At 36.4% G+C, this 15,473-nt stretch overlaps 1 protein-coding gene across 2 annotated transcripts in view; it reads right to left on the bottom strand.

Moving 5' to 3' along the window:
• The window catches only part of LOC131146538 (plant intracellular Ras-group-related LRR protein 7), a 66,556-nt gene that overhangs the window by 34,761 nt on the left and 16,322 nt on the right, over positions 1 to 15,473 (bottom strand). For both annotated transcript variants that reach the window (XM_058096180.1, XM_058096181.1), the window contains exons 2-3: positions 3,611 to 3,680; positions 3,050 to 3,096 (exon numbers count right to left, since the gene is read on the bottom strand). In XM_058096180.1, coding sequence (XP_057952163.1) covers positions 3,050 to 3,096; positions 3,611 to 3,680 — 117 coding nt within the window. The remainder of the gene's footprint in view (positions 1 to 3,049; positions 3,097 to 3,610; positions 3,681 to 15,473) is intronic.

Raw genomic sequence — 15,473 nt, 5'->3', positions numbered from 1 at the left:
TGGGGGGTCTTCTTCGAAAAATGTTAATTCTTGTGGAGTAGAAAATCCAGATTTTATTGTTGGTTCGGAAGAGAATTCAGATGGGAAGTGGGTCAATTCCAATAATCTGAGGAGTCAAAAAGTTTACGCTTACCGTAAGGAAGTATAGTGGGGTTTTGAAAGGAGGAAGTATTTTGAAGATACTTGAGATTCACCTGGTGACAAAAAAATAATTCTTAAGAGAAATTCTAAAAGAGTTTTAAGTATAGTAGAGGAGCCAATTGTTAAGAGGATTAATGCAAGCAAGGACAGTAAGAGATGGGTGGATATTTCAGAGGACAATACTGTAGGTAGTAGTGAATTTGAATGTGACAAAAGTTTACTTTTGGATCAAATTCAGGAGCAGCAAGAATTTTTTTCCTGACTCTTCTAATGATTGTCTCGGGGATTTATCTTTTGTACTGCCTCCTCCTCTAGAAGTTTAGATGGAATTAATATTTTTTAGGATGATGCTACTAAAGAGGAGCTGAAGGTAGAAATGGAATTCTACCTAATCCAGTTCAAGTGTCTGCTGAGAAAGACATTCGAACTCAGAATCTGTTAGATAGCTTGGGCCTCGTGTTGTCTAACCATGGAAGAAATGAGGTTAGGCTTGATGGCAGTAAATCTAAGGCGAAGAAGGGTCAGAGGGAATTATCGAATTTGAAGTGTTCAGTGAACCATGATGGGAAGGGAATAAAGAGGGGCTTTCTTGGATAAGTTCAGCTTTTTTTATTTTATTTTTTACTATTTTTATTGTTTTCTGTTTGTTCTTTGCTTCTGTTTTTCTGTTTGTTTAGAGGATTTAGTATCCTTGCTCTGATTGTACATTCTCTTTCTTAATATATCTTCTTTTATTATAAAAATAATAATAATCATTTCATTTTTTTCTCTCTTTCTTATCATTATTCTCAAAACTCATTGCACCCTTACAAAAAATTCTACACATTTTGAACAAATAGTGCAAAGAAGGTCTGTGATGTTGGTCCATCTGTCTATAATCACTTCCTGCATTAGCTCTTGTCTATCATTACCATCAACTGACCAACTGAGCGTATAAGTTCATACCTTCTGAGTTTCTGTCAATTTAAGGCAGCTAATGCTTTCGTTTATGCAGCTTATTTATTCTTTTATTTGGAACAAGGACATGAATACACGCGCACACACAAAAACACACTAAACGGTAGCACCCACTTTGAGGGTGCAGTTAAAGTTAAAAATTTATAGATATATATATATAAAACTGAAGAATGTCAAGGAATAGAAGTGAAAGGAGATATTTTAAACTCTATAAAAGTAAAAATTAACCAAAGATATTTTTTATTAAACAAAAGAATCATGACATTTTTTGAAAGAAGGGAAACAGAATACCAAAAGAGGGGGCTTTATATACTCTTGAGATAGAGCACAAGCAATGCATGTGAATATGTAAGAGGCAACAATCTCAAATGAAATGTGAGAGAAATGTAGGTGTATTGGGGTGAGTGGTTTTAAGAGTTTTATGTACTGTTTTGTCCCACTAATCTTCCACAATCCACGCTAATAAGACAAGGATATATAGTAGGATTTTCTTAAGAACATTATAAGAGAGAACAAAGAGAGAAACAGAAAGCTCTTCCTTTACCATAATAGCTCATGCACATACGTGCAATCACACAACTGTATACACACATACACAAACATATAAATAGGCATGGGGAATGTTGTTTTATCCACCTTTTTTCCTCATGTCTTTCCATTTGAGCTCAGGGCAGAATAGCGTTTTTTTCTTATTTGTAGTTGACCCAGATAGTCCTTTGGCTTCTCGGCATTTTCATTTTAGATCTCTTAATAGGGCATTGGATGTGCTCTCCTCCTTGTTGATTTTGTTGAATAATTTTCATTTTTCTCTGGGAATGGACTCTCATTTTAGGTCCTTGGATCCTTCGATGGTGCATTCTTGTAAATCATTTTGTGAGTTCTTGACCCGATCTAATTCTTCTTTTCCTCTTCAATGTATTATTTGGAAGGCCAAAGTTCCCCCAAAAAATAAGGCTTTTATTTGGTTGGCCGTGCTTAATAGAATTAATATCAGAAACTTGTAGCAGATTAAGAGACCATCAAAGGCATTCTCTCCACATGTCTGTGTGCCTAGCTGTAATAATTCAGAAACAGCACCTCATCTATTCTGCATTGTGATTTTGCTTGGAGAGTGGAATAAGTTATTTGGTGTTTCGGAAGAAAGCTGGGTTTGTCCAGGATCAGTGGAGGGATTTTTAGCAATTTTATTTGCGGGTTTTGGAAGGAGAAAGGACAGAGCTGCGTTATGGAAATGTGGTATTTTTTACAGTATTGCAGGGGTTTTGGTTGGAACATAATGCACACATCTTTTCAGGGAAGAAGTTGAATTGTCTGCTGGTTTGGAGAAAGATTCACTATGTAGCATCAATATAGTGTGTTGATTATGAACATTTCAAAGGAGTGAGCTTTTTGGGGGATCAGTGAGGTTGGTGCAATATGATGGCTTGATTATGGAAGAAGTGGTTTTTTGTTTGTATAAATTTTCCTTCTTTTTCTGTTTTTCTATATTTTCATTCTCGTTTTTCCCAAATTTTCTATAGGGAGATGTCCTATTCTCCTTTCTGTATATTCTTAATCTATCGATGAAACTTCTTCTTTGCTATCAAAAAAGGAAAGTTCTGCCCCTTCCCCAGACCATGCATATGCAGAAACGTTGTGCACCAGGCTGCACTTTATTAAGTAAATAAATAAATGTGCAACTCCATGCATGTGTGTGTGGTTTTGTGTGCATATATAAGGATAAGCAAATTGCATTTTTAATATGTACAAAACAAATAACCACTTTTAAAGCTTGAGACAGAACAGATAAAAATTTATGTATTTCTTAATGTGATGCACAAAAATATGTGCCTTTTTACAAAGAACTACCATACATAAAAAAGAAATAAGAATAATAATAATTATTATTATTAGGATACAATTTCGAAATGCATTCATGTAACCACAAAAATGCAAAAACTAAGATTTTTACCAGGCGCTGCATGTTTATTAATTTGCTGATCTCCATGGGAATGTCAACTGCAGAAGCCAATAAAAAAGAACAACAAAGAAACATAAAAGGATCAGCGTAACCAGGATAAAGGTATAAAGGACTAAAAAATTTACCTTTTCAAGCAATGAAAAATATCAATGACACAACTTATCTTGATCAAATCTCTTCATTAATTAACTTTAAGGGAAAATAAAATCTTTAAGCACAGAATCTATATTTAAGGTTAAACATCAAGTCCAATAAGGAGATCTATCTCTCTCGCTCTTTCTAGTTGGCGCAATGATGTTCTCCACACCATGTCCTGAGTGTGCAGTCACTACAATAAATAGAGCTGACAACTAACCCTGTTACCAACACCCCCAAAGCAAATGTCATGCTCATGCACATCTAACTGAATACATGCCCAGAGAGAGAGAGAGAGAACTTTTGAATTAACTTTTTTGGGACTATAAAATTATCATCACCACATTGTCATCTAGATGGCAGAATCAAAAGAGTAAGAACAAACAATGTAAAGTGCTTTATGGAAAAGAGAATTACCTAATTTATTGTGCGTTAAATCAACAGTGCGTACAGATCTGTCCAGGTCAAGAACTTCATCTGGAAAGGTCTGATCAGATAGAATAAAAAGGTATGGATTTACATCTCAGTACACAATGAACTATAACCAAGCAAAAAAAAAAAAATAAGGATACAATCAGACTTTAGCATTCCCAAAGTTATCATAATCAGATTTTAGCAGTAACGAAGAGGCATGTACAGTCTTTGCAAACTCAACAAGTTGGGGGAACAAGATTGACAACTTTAATCACCTTTTCTGTTGGTTTTTGCAATTTCAACTACTATGGTAAAGAATAAAGCATTCCTTTTGCACATAATCACCATTAATTGTGCACAAAGGAAGGTGAGTAGCTTTTACTTCTCATGTCATTAGACATTCTCAACCAATTGAAAACCCATGGAGTATAGGCCCACGGCTCTACCCACCAAGCAGACTGATAATGAATTTCTCATAAATCCACTAGAGTAGTGGCAGTTCTGCTAGAATTTTATGAACCAGCATAGTTTATAAAACTCCAAATTAAATTGAACATTGCACCTTTCAAAGTATTAAAAGGAAAATGATCACCATAGGTTGTATTGGATCTTAAGAAGTATTGGGCCTTAAGAGCTGATGGGATTATACTAGTGTGGGCCTTGTGAGTACGAGGCCCATGATGGTTAGGGTTTTTCCTAGAACTCTATAAAAACACACCCTCGCTCTAATGTCATTATGGTTTCCCATCAAGTCATAGCTAAAGGAAGAAGGAAGAGGGTAACCCACTCTTCGCACGAACACACAGTCTTAAATTCCAGACAAGACTCACTCTCAGGAATTCGATGGTGAAGGGTACATCGTTTATATTTATTCAATTTCGTGTTCATATACCTATAGATTGAATATGGTTATTGGTGATTATTTTGTTACCAACTCATCGATTGGTATCTGTTAAGATTTGATTAAAAATGAATGACCTAACTTGAAGATAGGTCTACCCCTCTATTTATAATACAAATTTAAACACATTCTAATGACAATAATACCCTTACTAACTCTCACTAATTAGCATACTAACACACTCAATAATAATAATACTAAAAAACATATATAACCTCTAAGACTCCCCCTCAAGCTAGAGCATAAATGTCATAGCTTGTTACAAATGAATCTAACATGAGCACCCCCTAATGCTTTGGTAAACAAATCAGCAAGTTGCATGTCAAAACATAAGCGGTTGTAATGAGCTTCTGCACAAGTTTCTCCTGAACAAAGTGACAATCAACTTCAATGTGCTTTGTCCACTCATGAAAGACCAGGTTGGAGGCATATATGAAGAGCAGATTGATTATCACACATCAACTTCATAGGCTGAGAATGCGGAAAACCCAATTAATCCAACATGTTCTTCAACCATACAAGTTCACAAGTAGTGTGAGTCATAGCTCTATATTCTGATTCAGCACTTGACCTCACCACCACAGTTTGTTTCTTACTTTTCCAAGAAACCAAATTACCACCAACCAAGACATATGGATATAAGTGTGACCCTGATGACGATATAAAAGACCTCTCCCAGGTGCACCTTTGAGATATCTCAAGATGCGAATTTCTATGTCCCAATGACTTGTTCTCGGAGAATATAGAAATTGACTCACAACACTCTCTAGTATTGTCCTAGATTAGGTAGCAAATCACCCATATCCGACATTAACTTACTATTAGGATCCATGGTTGTTTCAACCAATTTAGATCCCAACAAGCCAATTTCATCTAATAGATCAAGAACATACTCCCTTTGTGACACAACAGTTCCGATACGAGATCTCGATACTTCAATAACCAATAAGTATTTCAACAATCCCAAATTTTTGGTCTGAAACTTAGTCTATAGAAAAAGTTTAAGACTCTGAATACCTTTATGATCATCACCTGTAATAACAATACCATTCATATAAACAACAAGAAGGATCCTACCCAATGAAGTATGATGATAAAACACGGAATGATCCACAGCACAACTCCAAAGACCAAACTAAAGTACTACAGTACTGAAATGACCAAACCATGCTCTGGGAGACTGTTTTAAACCATATAAAGCTTTCTTGAGCCGACACACTAAGCTTGACTCTCCTTGAGCAACAAACCCAGGTGGTTGCTCCATATAAACCTCCTCCTCAAGGTCACCATGCAAGAAGGCATTTTTTACATCTGACTGATGCAAAGGCCAGTGACAAGTAGTAGCCAAGGACATGAACAAACGTCCTGACATAAGTTTGGCAACCGGAGAAAAAGTATCAAAATAATCCAAACCATACACCTAAGTGTATCCCTTAGCAACAAGATGGGCCTTTAGACGAGCCACAGAACCATCAGGGTTGACTTTCACAGTATAAACCCAACGACAACCAACCACAGATTTGTCAGGAGGAAGAGGTACCAAGTCCCAAGTACCATTGCCATGTAAAGCATTCATCTCTTCAACTATAGCATCCCTCCACCTTGAATGGGCTAAGGCTTCCAAAACAGATTTAGGAAGGATAGTAAACGACAAAGCAATGACAAAACAATAATAGGAGGGTGATAAGGAGTCATAAGAAACATAGTTGGAAATGGGGTGCTGAGTACATGTGTGTTTACCTTTCCGAACAGCAATAGGAGGATCAACATCATGGGAAGTATGATCATCAAACAAGGAAACCAAAGGCATGTTAGTAGACACTAGAGAGGACTCTCTTCCTTGGAGCCACCATCGTGAATACACCTACAAATTAGGATGATCAAGGCAATGAGAAGGACTCGAACTACATGGAGACTCAAATGATTGGTTAAGCAAGGACAGCAATAAAGAATCTAGAAAATTAGGCAAAGGAAGAGACTCATTGAGCTCAAAATCACTCAGTCACTGGGTGTAGTAAGATGTAGATTCAAAGAAGGTAACATCGACAAAACAAAGAAACGATGCAACACAAGACTATAACAATGATATCCGTTTTAAGTATATAAGTAGCCCAGAAAGACACATTTTATAGCACGAGATCCAACTTATCCACCCCATGAGTTAGTTGATTAACAAAGGACACACCCAAATATGCAAGGAGGAAGAGAAAATAAAGGTGAATTAGGAAAGAGAATGAAGTAGGGAACTTTCCCACTAAGAACATAGGATGGCATTCTGTTGATTAGATAACAAGTAGTAAGTACTGCATCACTCCTTAGATACGTGCATTAGATAAAGTAAAGTGTGAGTGATGAACAATACCAAACTAAGTCATATAAGTAGTGAATTATGCACTGAAAAACTATTTAGCATTATCACTTCAAAGTATTTGAACTGGCAAAAAAAATTTGAGTCTTCACTTCAAAACAAAAGGCGCAAAATACATGAACTAACTTAGAACAATCTTTTATTAAATATAACCAAGTCATTCTTGGATAATCATCCACAAAGTTTACAAAGTATCGAAAACCCAACTTGGACACAACCCTACTAGGACCCCATACATCTGAATGAACTAACATGAAAGTAGTGTGAGTGATACGTGCATTAGATAAAGTAAAGTGTGAGTGATGAACAATACCAAACTAAGTCATATAAGTAGTGAATTATGCACTGAAAAACTATTTAGCATTATCACTTCAAAGTATTTGAACTGGCAAAAAAAATTTGAGTCTTCACTTCAAAACAAAAGGCGCAAAATACATGAACTAACTTAGAACAATCTTTTATTAAATATAACCAAGTCATTCTTGGATAATCATCCACAAAGTTTACAAAGTATCGAAAACCCAACTTGGACACAACCCTACTAGGACCCCATACATCTGAATGAACTAACATGAAATGGCTTGCAAGCCATTTATTGACCCAGGAAGTGAAAGAAACACGATGATGCTTTCTCAACTGACAAGACTCACAATTGAGACTAGACATAGAACTCAAACTAGGAACAAAACATTTTAACTTTTCCAATTAAGGATGACCCAAGAGACAATGAATTTGGAAACGTGTGGCAGCAGTAGTGCACGCAATAAAAGGAGATAGCGACTCAAAATGATAGAGCCCACTAGCTTCACACCCTCCGCCAATCGTCTTCCTCATCTTAAAATCCTAAATAACTATGGAATCAGGGAAGAATGTCACTGAACAATTCATGGATTTAGTAATTTTTCTAACAGGCATAAGATTGAAAGGAAATTTGGGAATATCTAAAACCGAAGGAAGGGAAATGGAAGAAGTGGGATTTATTGTCCCAATTCCCTTGACTACGGTAGTGGACCCATCAGCAAGAGTAACACAAGGTAAATTTGCAAGATACTGAAACTAGAGAAAAAGCTAAGTATACCTATGATATGATTAGGCAGTGAAGTCTATGACCCAAGGACTAGGACGAGAAGTACTAGATGATAGGCATACAATGTGCTTGCCTATTCTGGCAAGAGATGCAATGGGAGAGAAGCTTGTTGTGATGCTCGATACTGCTGGAACTTGGAATACTCTTCCTCTGACATAAAGACAATATGTTGCCCCCCACTCGATCCCAAAGGAAAGGAGGCAGTGGTGGCTACATTGGCAACACGTGAAGGGCTGCCATGAAGATCCTAACACTGCTCAATACTATGATTATTCCGTCCACAATGAGTGCACTTGTGAGAAGTACCTCTGCCTCGTCCATCTCTACCACTATGACAACCCGAACCATCGAAATAACTTTTGCGGTTGTTTGCTAGAGAACTAGAAATCTCCTTGCACATATCTAGATGCATACACATCCGTGCAATCTATGGCTCCATCAAGTTCCAAAAAAGAAAAACAATCAAGGCATTTTCCTGAACCCACACGTCTTTTCTTTTCTCATCAGAAGAATCAAATTGGAGCAAGTGGTCAGATTTCTCTAATCCTGCTAAACAAATCCGAACAGCTTTAGACCATTGAACATAGTTCTTTCCATCCAACTTTTAAGTCGTTATTTGCAGCAGCGATGTAGGAAACATATTTTTGGGATTCATAGATTCCATCCCAACACTCACAAATCAGCATCACACCAATGTCAAACAAGAAAAACAATCAAAACTACTTGGGACAATCACAAACTATGACACAACGACGGACAAGGTGAACAACTCACCGATGGATATAGCGCTGCCACAGCACTCACAAATCAGCGACCACACCAAAAACAAGAAGAACGTCAATAATCGTAACAATCACAAACCACGTGAAGCACCGACGCAACCATGGACAAGGTGAAGAACTCATCGACGGATATAGCACTGCCACAGCCTCACTACTGAACATACGAACGCTACCATGGCTTCAAAAAACTCACAAGGATTCCTTCACAAACCCTAAACAGAAATTAATGGAATACCGCAAGTGCATGGTCGAAAAAGGTTGAATTATTGAGCAAAAAACTGGCCAAACAGCTTGATAATATTGTCTAAAGGAGGAACCGGAGCATGAAAAAAAAAAGGTTGGCCAGAAGGGGTCGGCCCTACCGGCATTTGGCTGGCGCATAGGGGTGCACGGAGTGCCCTCCGTCAATGAGGTTTTGTGGGGTGGGTCGTCAGGGGGTGTCTAATTATGGGTATATGGTTGGTTTTGTGATTTAGTATGGGATGGAGGTGGATTAGGGAAGAACAGCTGTGGGAATGGTGTTTCTGGCGACGGCTAAGGGAAATAGGGTTTAGATAGAATCATGCTCTAATTCCATGTTAAGATTTGATTAAAAATGAATGACCTAACTTGAAGATAGGTCTCTCCCTCTATTTATAACACAAATTTAAATACATTCTAATGACAATAATACCCTTACTAAATCTCACTAATTAACACACTAACACACTCAAAAATAATAATACTAAAAGACATATATAACCTCTAACAGTATCAAAGCCAATTCCTTAAATCATCCACATTGTAGACATGAACAAGAAAAAGAAACTTCTTTGATGCTTTGAAATTTCAAATCCATGGATATCTTGTGATATAGTTCAATCAAGTAAAGATTAAATTTTTGTGATAATTATAGTTGAGATTGATTGAACACAAGTTTGGAAACTCTCAGCCCTAGGCATTTTCACACACACACACATAAGTTCTTGTTTTCAAAAACAAAATATTGTTTCGGTTGATCAAATCATGAGATGATTATGGATGAAATTGAATGTGTAATTCTAAAATTATCCCTTGGCCATGGACACGTAAATATATATGTTATTTCTATGTTTTCCAAATTCCACTGTTTTTTATCAAAATTTAAACTTTGTAAAGGTTCAGGTGAAATAAACTTGGGAAAAGGATAAATCATGAAAACAGAGTTAATTAGTAGCTGAGTGGTTACTAAGAGCACAGATTATCATTCCACAAGGAATTGTTGAGAAAATATTTGTTTACAATGGAGTTCAAGAAACAGTCAATGATCCTCCATTGAGAAGATTCCAGAGAGTTTGGAAACATGCCATTTCAGATGATTTCATATATTTACACGAAGATAAGTATGAAATAGGAGTTGGTCTTGATATGACTACCTTCCAAGAGGCCATGGATAGCCCTCAAGCATCTCGGTGAATGGACGCTATGCATGACTAGTTGGCACCTATGGACCATGACAAAATATAAGATTTGGTGGAGTTGCCTGTTACATGCAAGGTGGTTGGCTGAAATTTGTAAATAGGTCTTCAAAACCATGGTTTTAAAACCTAGACAATGACCAACCAAGTGAAGTCACTAGATCAATCAGACTAGCAGGTCAAACCGGTGGTCAAACTAATAATATACATATATATATATATATCACTATTAATTAAAGTTTATATATATATATATATATATATATATATATAACACTATTAATTAAAGTTTAGACTACTTTTAAGCAACATTTTTTTATCTTGTCCTCAGCCTCACAAGTAATCATTTATTTACAAAATTTAGAAATATGGATACATAATCATTTAATAAAATAATTTTAATTTTAAAATTTTTAAATATTTTTTTCTCCCTCATTATCTCCCCTAACACCCCCCATTATCTACATAAATTCAACTCTTTCCATAAAGAGGAGTTTGTTAAGCACATACGCGCTGTTTGCCCACAACCAGTTTGTGGGTGTATGCATATACTTTCTATAAACTATATTAGCAAAAAAAAAATCAACAATAAAACCAAAACAAAATTTGTACTAGTTTTTCTTTTTAAACTATTTTTAAGACATCATTTCTATTGAATATTCAAAGATACTAATCAAATGTTGAATTCAACTAAAAATTATATATACCTTGCATACTTATATATATACACAAACCCCCATATTTCTCATACAAATATTTATAAATTTCTGAAAATTATAACAGCACACACGAATTGGTTTAGTGGTTAGCAAGCTTGCCCATCTTTCTAGAGGTTGCAGGTTCAAGCTCCTTCATGGCTTTAAGTAACATTCCCTCAATTTTTTTGTTGAACAAGGCACCGAGTCAACCCAGCGAGTTCAACGGGTCCAATCAAGTCAGGCTAAGTCACCCAGTTTTGATCGGGGTGACTCTAGTTCCCTTCAAATCCAATTTCATGAAATCACTCAGACCCATCAAGGGGCTAATTCCGGTCCAACCTAGTCAAACTGGCCAATTTGGTCTGAGTTTCAAAAGCATGTTCACAGCTATGGGCTACTCCAGAGATGAAATTGAAAGATACAAGGCCATATTGATAGAATCAAAGATAGGGGTCTAGAAGTGGAGAAGGATTGAAAAATTATTTCTTATTATTTTAAAATAAGGTACAATCTGAATGTCTTATAGACTACAAGGATAATCTAAAAAGAAAGAATAATAAAGGAAAGAATAACAAAAGGTAAGAATGACAATTGCTAACAAATCTCCTAGAATATCTCCTAAGAATATATCCTAGAATATCTCCTAAGAATGTTTACATAATTACAGAAATTTCTCCTATAACCAAGGAGAGTTGACTGGATAAATTTGGAAACTTTCCAACACTCCCCCTCAAGCTGGTTTGAAGATGTCTTCCATAGCCAGCTTGTCAATCAAATTTTCAAATTGCTTCTTTGGTAGTCCTTTTGTAAGTATATCTGCTACTTGTTCAATAGTAGAGATACAGGGTAAACAAATCAGTCCATTGTCCAGCTTCTCCTTTATCAAATGCATGTCGACCTCAACATGTTTTGTTCTATCATGAAGCAGTAGATTGTGAGCAATGGTTATGGCAGATTTTTTATCGCAATAGAGTCTCATACATAGTGGATTAGTGACTTCAACTCTTCCAATAATTTTTTAATCCACAACACTTCACAAATTCCATGAGCAACTGCTCTAAATTCTGCCTCTGCACTACTCCTAGCTACCACATTTTGTTTTTTGCTTCACCATGTAACCAAATTTCCACCAACAAAGGCAGAATAAACAGAAGTTGATCTTCTATCGGTTATACTCCCAACCCAATCAGCATCAGTGTCTACCGATGTCTATGGACTTCAAACAATAGACCTTTTCCTGGAGTTCCCTTTAAATATCTCAGAATTCTATAAAATGCATCAAAGTGGTCAAGCCCAGGTGAGTGCATGAATTGGCTTACCATACTGATAGCAAAGGCTATGTCAGGACGTGTGTGTGATAGATAAAGTAGCCTTCCAACCAATCTTTGGTACTGGTCCCTATTGGTTACTTCTTCAGGCTTGGCAGGTTGTAGTTTAAGATTAGGCTCTATAGGTGTCTTAGCTGCTTTACACCCTAGTAAACCTATTCTCCAAGCAAGTCAAGCACATATTTTCTTTGTGAAACAAAAATACCTTTTCTTGACCTTGCAAATTCCACACTGAGAAAATACTTCCAAGTCACCCAAGACTTTAATCTCAAATTCATTAGCAAGCATCTGTTTTAATTTCTCAAGTTCCTTGCTGTCATTACCTGTCAAAATAATATTGTCAACATAGACAATTAGAATAGCAACCTTCCCTTTACTTGAGTGCTTATAGAACATCAGCTTGACCTTGGATGTAACCATGACCCTTTACAGCCTTCCCAAAGCGGTCAAATCAAGTTCTCGGAGATTGCTTGAGCCCATACAATGATTTTTTCAATTTACAAACCTTATCTCTGCCAAGATTACCTTCAAAGCCTAGAGGTAATTCCATAAACACTTCATCCTCTAGATCTCCATTTAAAAAAAGCATTCTTTACATCCAACTAGAGTAAGGGCCAGTTAGAATGTACAGCTAAAGAGAGTAACACTCGGATTGAGTTTATCTTGGCCATTGGAGCAAAAGTTTCTTGATAGTCAATTTCATATGTTTATGTAAACCCTTTTGCAAAGAGTCTCGCCTTATCTCTCTATATTGCCATTAGCCTTGCATTTAACTGTAAGCACCCTTTGCAACCCACAGTTTTCTTTTCCTTTGGTAAATCAACAATTTCCCAAGTACTGTTGTTCTGTAGTGCATTCATCTCTTCAAGAACTGCTAACTTCCAATCTCAATGATCAATAGCTTCCTGAATGGTCCTTGGAACAAATAGGTGAGAAATATTGGATGTAAAGGCCTTATTGATTATGAGAGAGTCTATGGTATGATAAATATTTGGCAATGGGGGGTTTGGTATAGATTCTAACTCCTTTCCCAATGGCTATAGGTACATCAAGGTCAGTAGATTGATCAACTGAAAGTGTAGTAGAAGGATTACCTAAGATTTCTAAATGACCAGTTTTAGGAGGTGATGATTGATTTTGCTCTAAAATTATGGGATAATCCTTAGTATTAGAACGATACCTGCCTCTAGTATGAACACGAAGCACAAAAGAGAGATTATTCTATAGCAATTCTCCCCTTGTTTGTGATTCCCTCATGCTTTGTATAGGCAGATTGGGATTTCCATTTTTTCACTATTTAAAAATTCAGTTCCTTGAATGTTTTGTAGAGGTATGTCAATGTCAAGGAAAACATTAGCCATTGGAATAGAAGCTTGCCAAAATTGATCTTCACTACTCTCTTTCTCCCTTTGAGGATAAGTTTGATTAAAGTAAGACTGATTTTCAACAAAACGAAATCCATACTGATGTGCATTTTTTTGGTTTTTGGATTCAAACATTTGTACCCTCTCTTATTGGGAGCATATCCAAGAAACACAATTTACAGCCCTAGGATAAAGTTTAGATCTAAGATGAGCTGGAATATGAACAAAAACAGTGCATCCAAATGCTTTTAAAGGCAAATCAGAAATTATCATATTATTAGGAAAGGATTTTTTTAGGCAAGCCAAAGGAGTGATATACTGCAGCAGACGGGGTAGGCATTCTATTAATAAGGTAACAAGCAGTTAGAATAGCATCCCCCCACAAATATTTTGGAATATGCATAGAAAACACTTGCCCGTGCAACCTCAAGTAAATGACAATTTTTTCTTTCAGCAATGCCATTTTGTTGTGGGTTGTCACAACAAGTGGATTGATGTTGAATCCCTCTTTCTTTCAAAAAAATTTCCCAAAACTTGGTTGAAATATTTTGTCCCACTATCCGTACGAAGAATGCTTATTTTGATTTTCGATCATACTATAAAAATTCTTGAATAATTTTTCAAATTTAGATTTTTCATTCATCAAATATACCCCACAAATCTGAGTATATCTATAAAAGTCACAAACCATTTTATTCCGGATAAGGTAGCAACCTTAGAGGGACCCCAAACATCACTATGAATCAAATAAAAAGGTTTTGATGCACGTTAGCCTTTTGAATTATAAGGAACTCGATGACTTTTAGATTAATGACAAATGTCACAATGAAGAGAAGTACAATCCAAATTTTTAAACAGACTAGGCAACAATTACTTTAAATAAGAAAAACTAGGATGCCATAATCTAAGATGCCAAAGCATTATTTGATCACGCACAGGGATTGGACTAGTACTACCACTCAAGCCTGAGCTTGTTTATTGTTGAATAGGGTATCATCAAAATAATAAAGGCCATCGATCATCCTAGCACTGCCAATCATCGCCCCCAGAGTTCTGGTCCTAAAATTCACAATGAGAATCGAGGAATAAGACATGACAGTTAGAATCACGGGATAATCTACTAGTAGACAGAAGATTGCATGTAAGTTTAGGAACATGAAGGGCAGATTTTAATTCTAATTGAACCTACTCCTGCAATGGATGAAAGACTCCCATCTGCAATCCTAACCTTTTTATTACCCGGACAAGGATAATAATATTGAAACAATTGATATATACTGGTCATATGGTCGGATGCACCCGAATCAATAATCCATGGTGCAAAGGCAGAACTAGAATAGGCACTCGGTATATTACCTGTTTGGGCCAAGGAACCAATAGAAGTACCGGCTATCGAATTGGATTTCAGCTGTTGAAGAAGTTGATCCATCTGCTCTGAACTTAGAACATTGGTCTAGGCTTCATTTGCTCTAGGAATCACTTGGTTGTTTCTAGGTCCAAGTTTGCTGCTCTTCCAATTTGCTAGTTTTCCATGTAGTTTTCAGCAAGTTTCTCAGGTATGACGCGGCTTAGTACAATAGTAACACCATACTCAAAATTTTTTATTGGGATATGACCGCTGTACAAAGGCATTAGCAGCAACCAAAGTCGAGTTCTCCACTGTTCCATCAGCCCCTTTTTTCTTTAGCATAACATTCCGACAACAATCTTCACGTCTCACTTCAAAAAATACCTCTCCAATTGGAGGCAGAGGTTGTCTACCAAGAATCCTCCCCCTAACCTCATCAAACTCATCATTGAGTCCAGCCAAGAATTTAAAAATTCTTGCATTTTCCACCATCTTCTTATTGTAGTTGCAATTATCAGGGCTTTTCCATTCATAATCATTGAATAGATCCAAGT

Source organism: Malania oleifera, chromosome 13, assembly GCF_029873635.1.
Source record: "Malania oleifera isolate guangnan ecotype guangnan chromosome 13, ASM2987363v1, whole genome shotgun sequence".
Lineage (NCBI taxonomy): Eukaryota > Viridiplantae > Streptophyta > Magnoliopsida > Santalales > Ximeniaceae > Malania > Malania oleifera.
The sequence above is the reverse complement of the archived record's forward strand: the minus strand, read 5'-3'. Positions and strand labels throughout refer to the sequence as shown.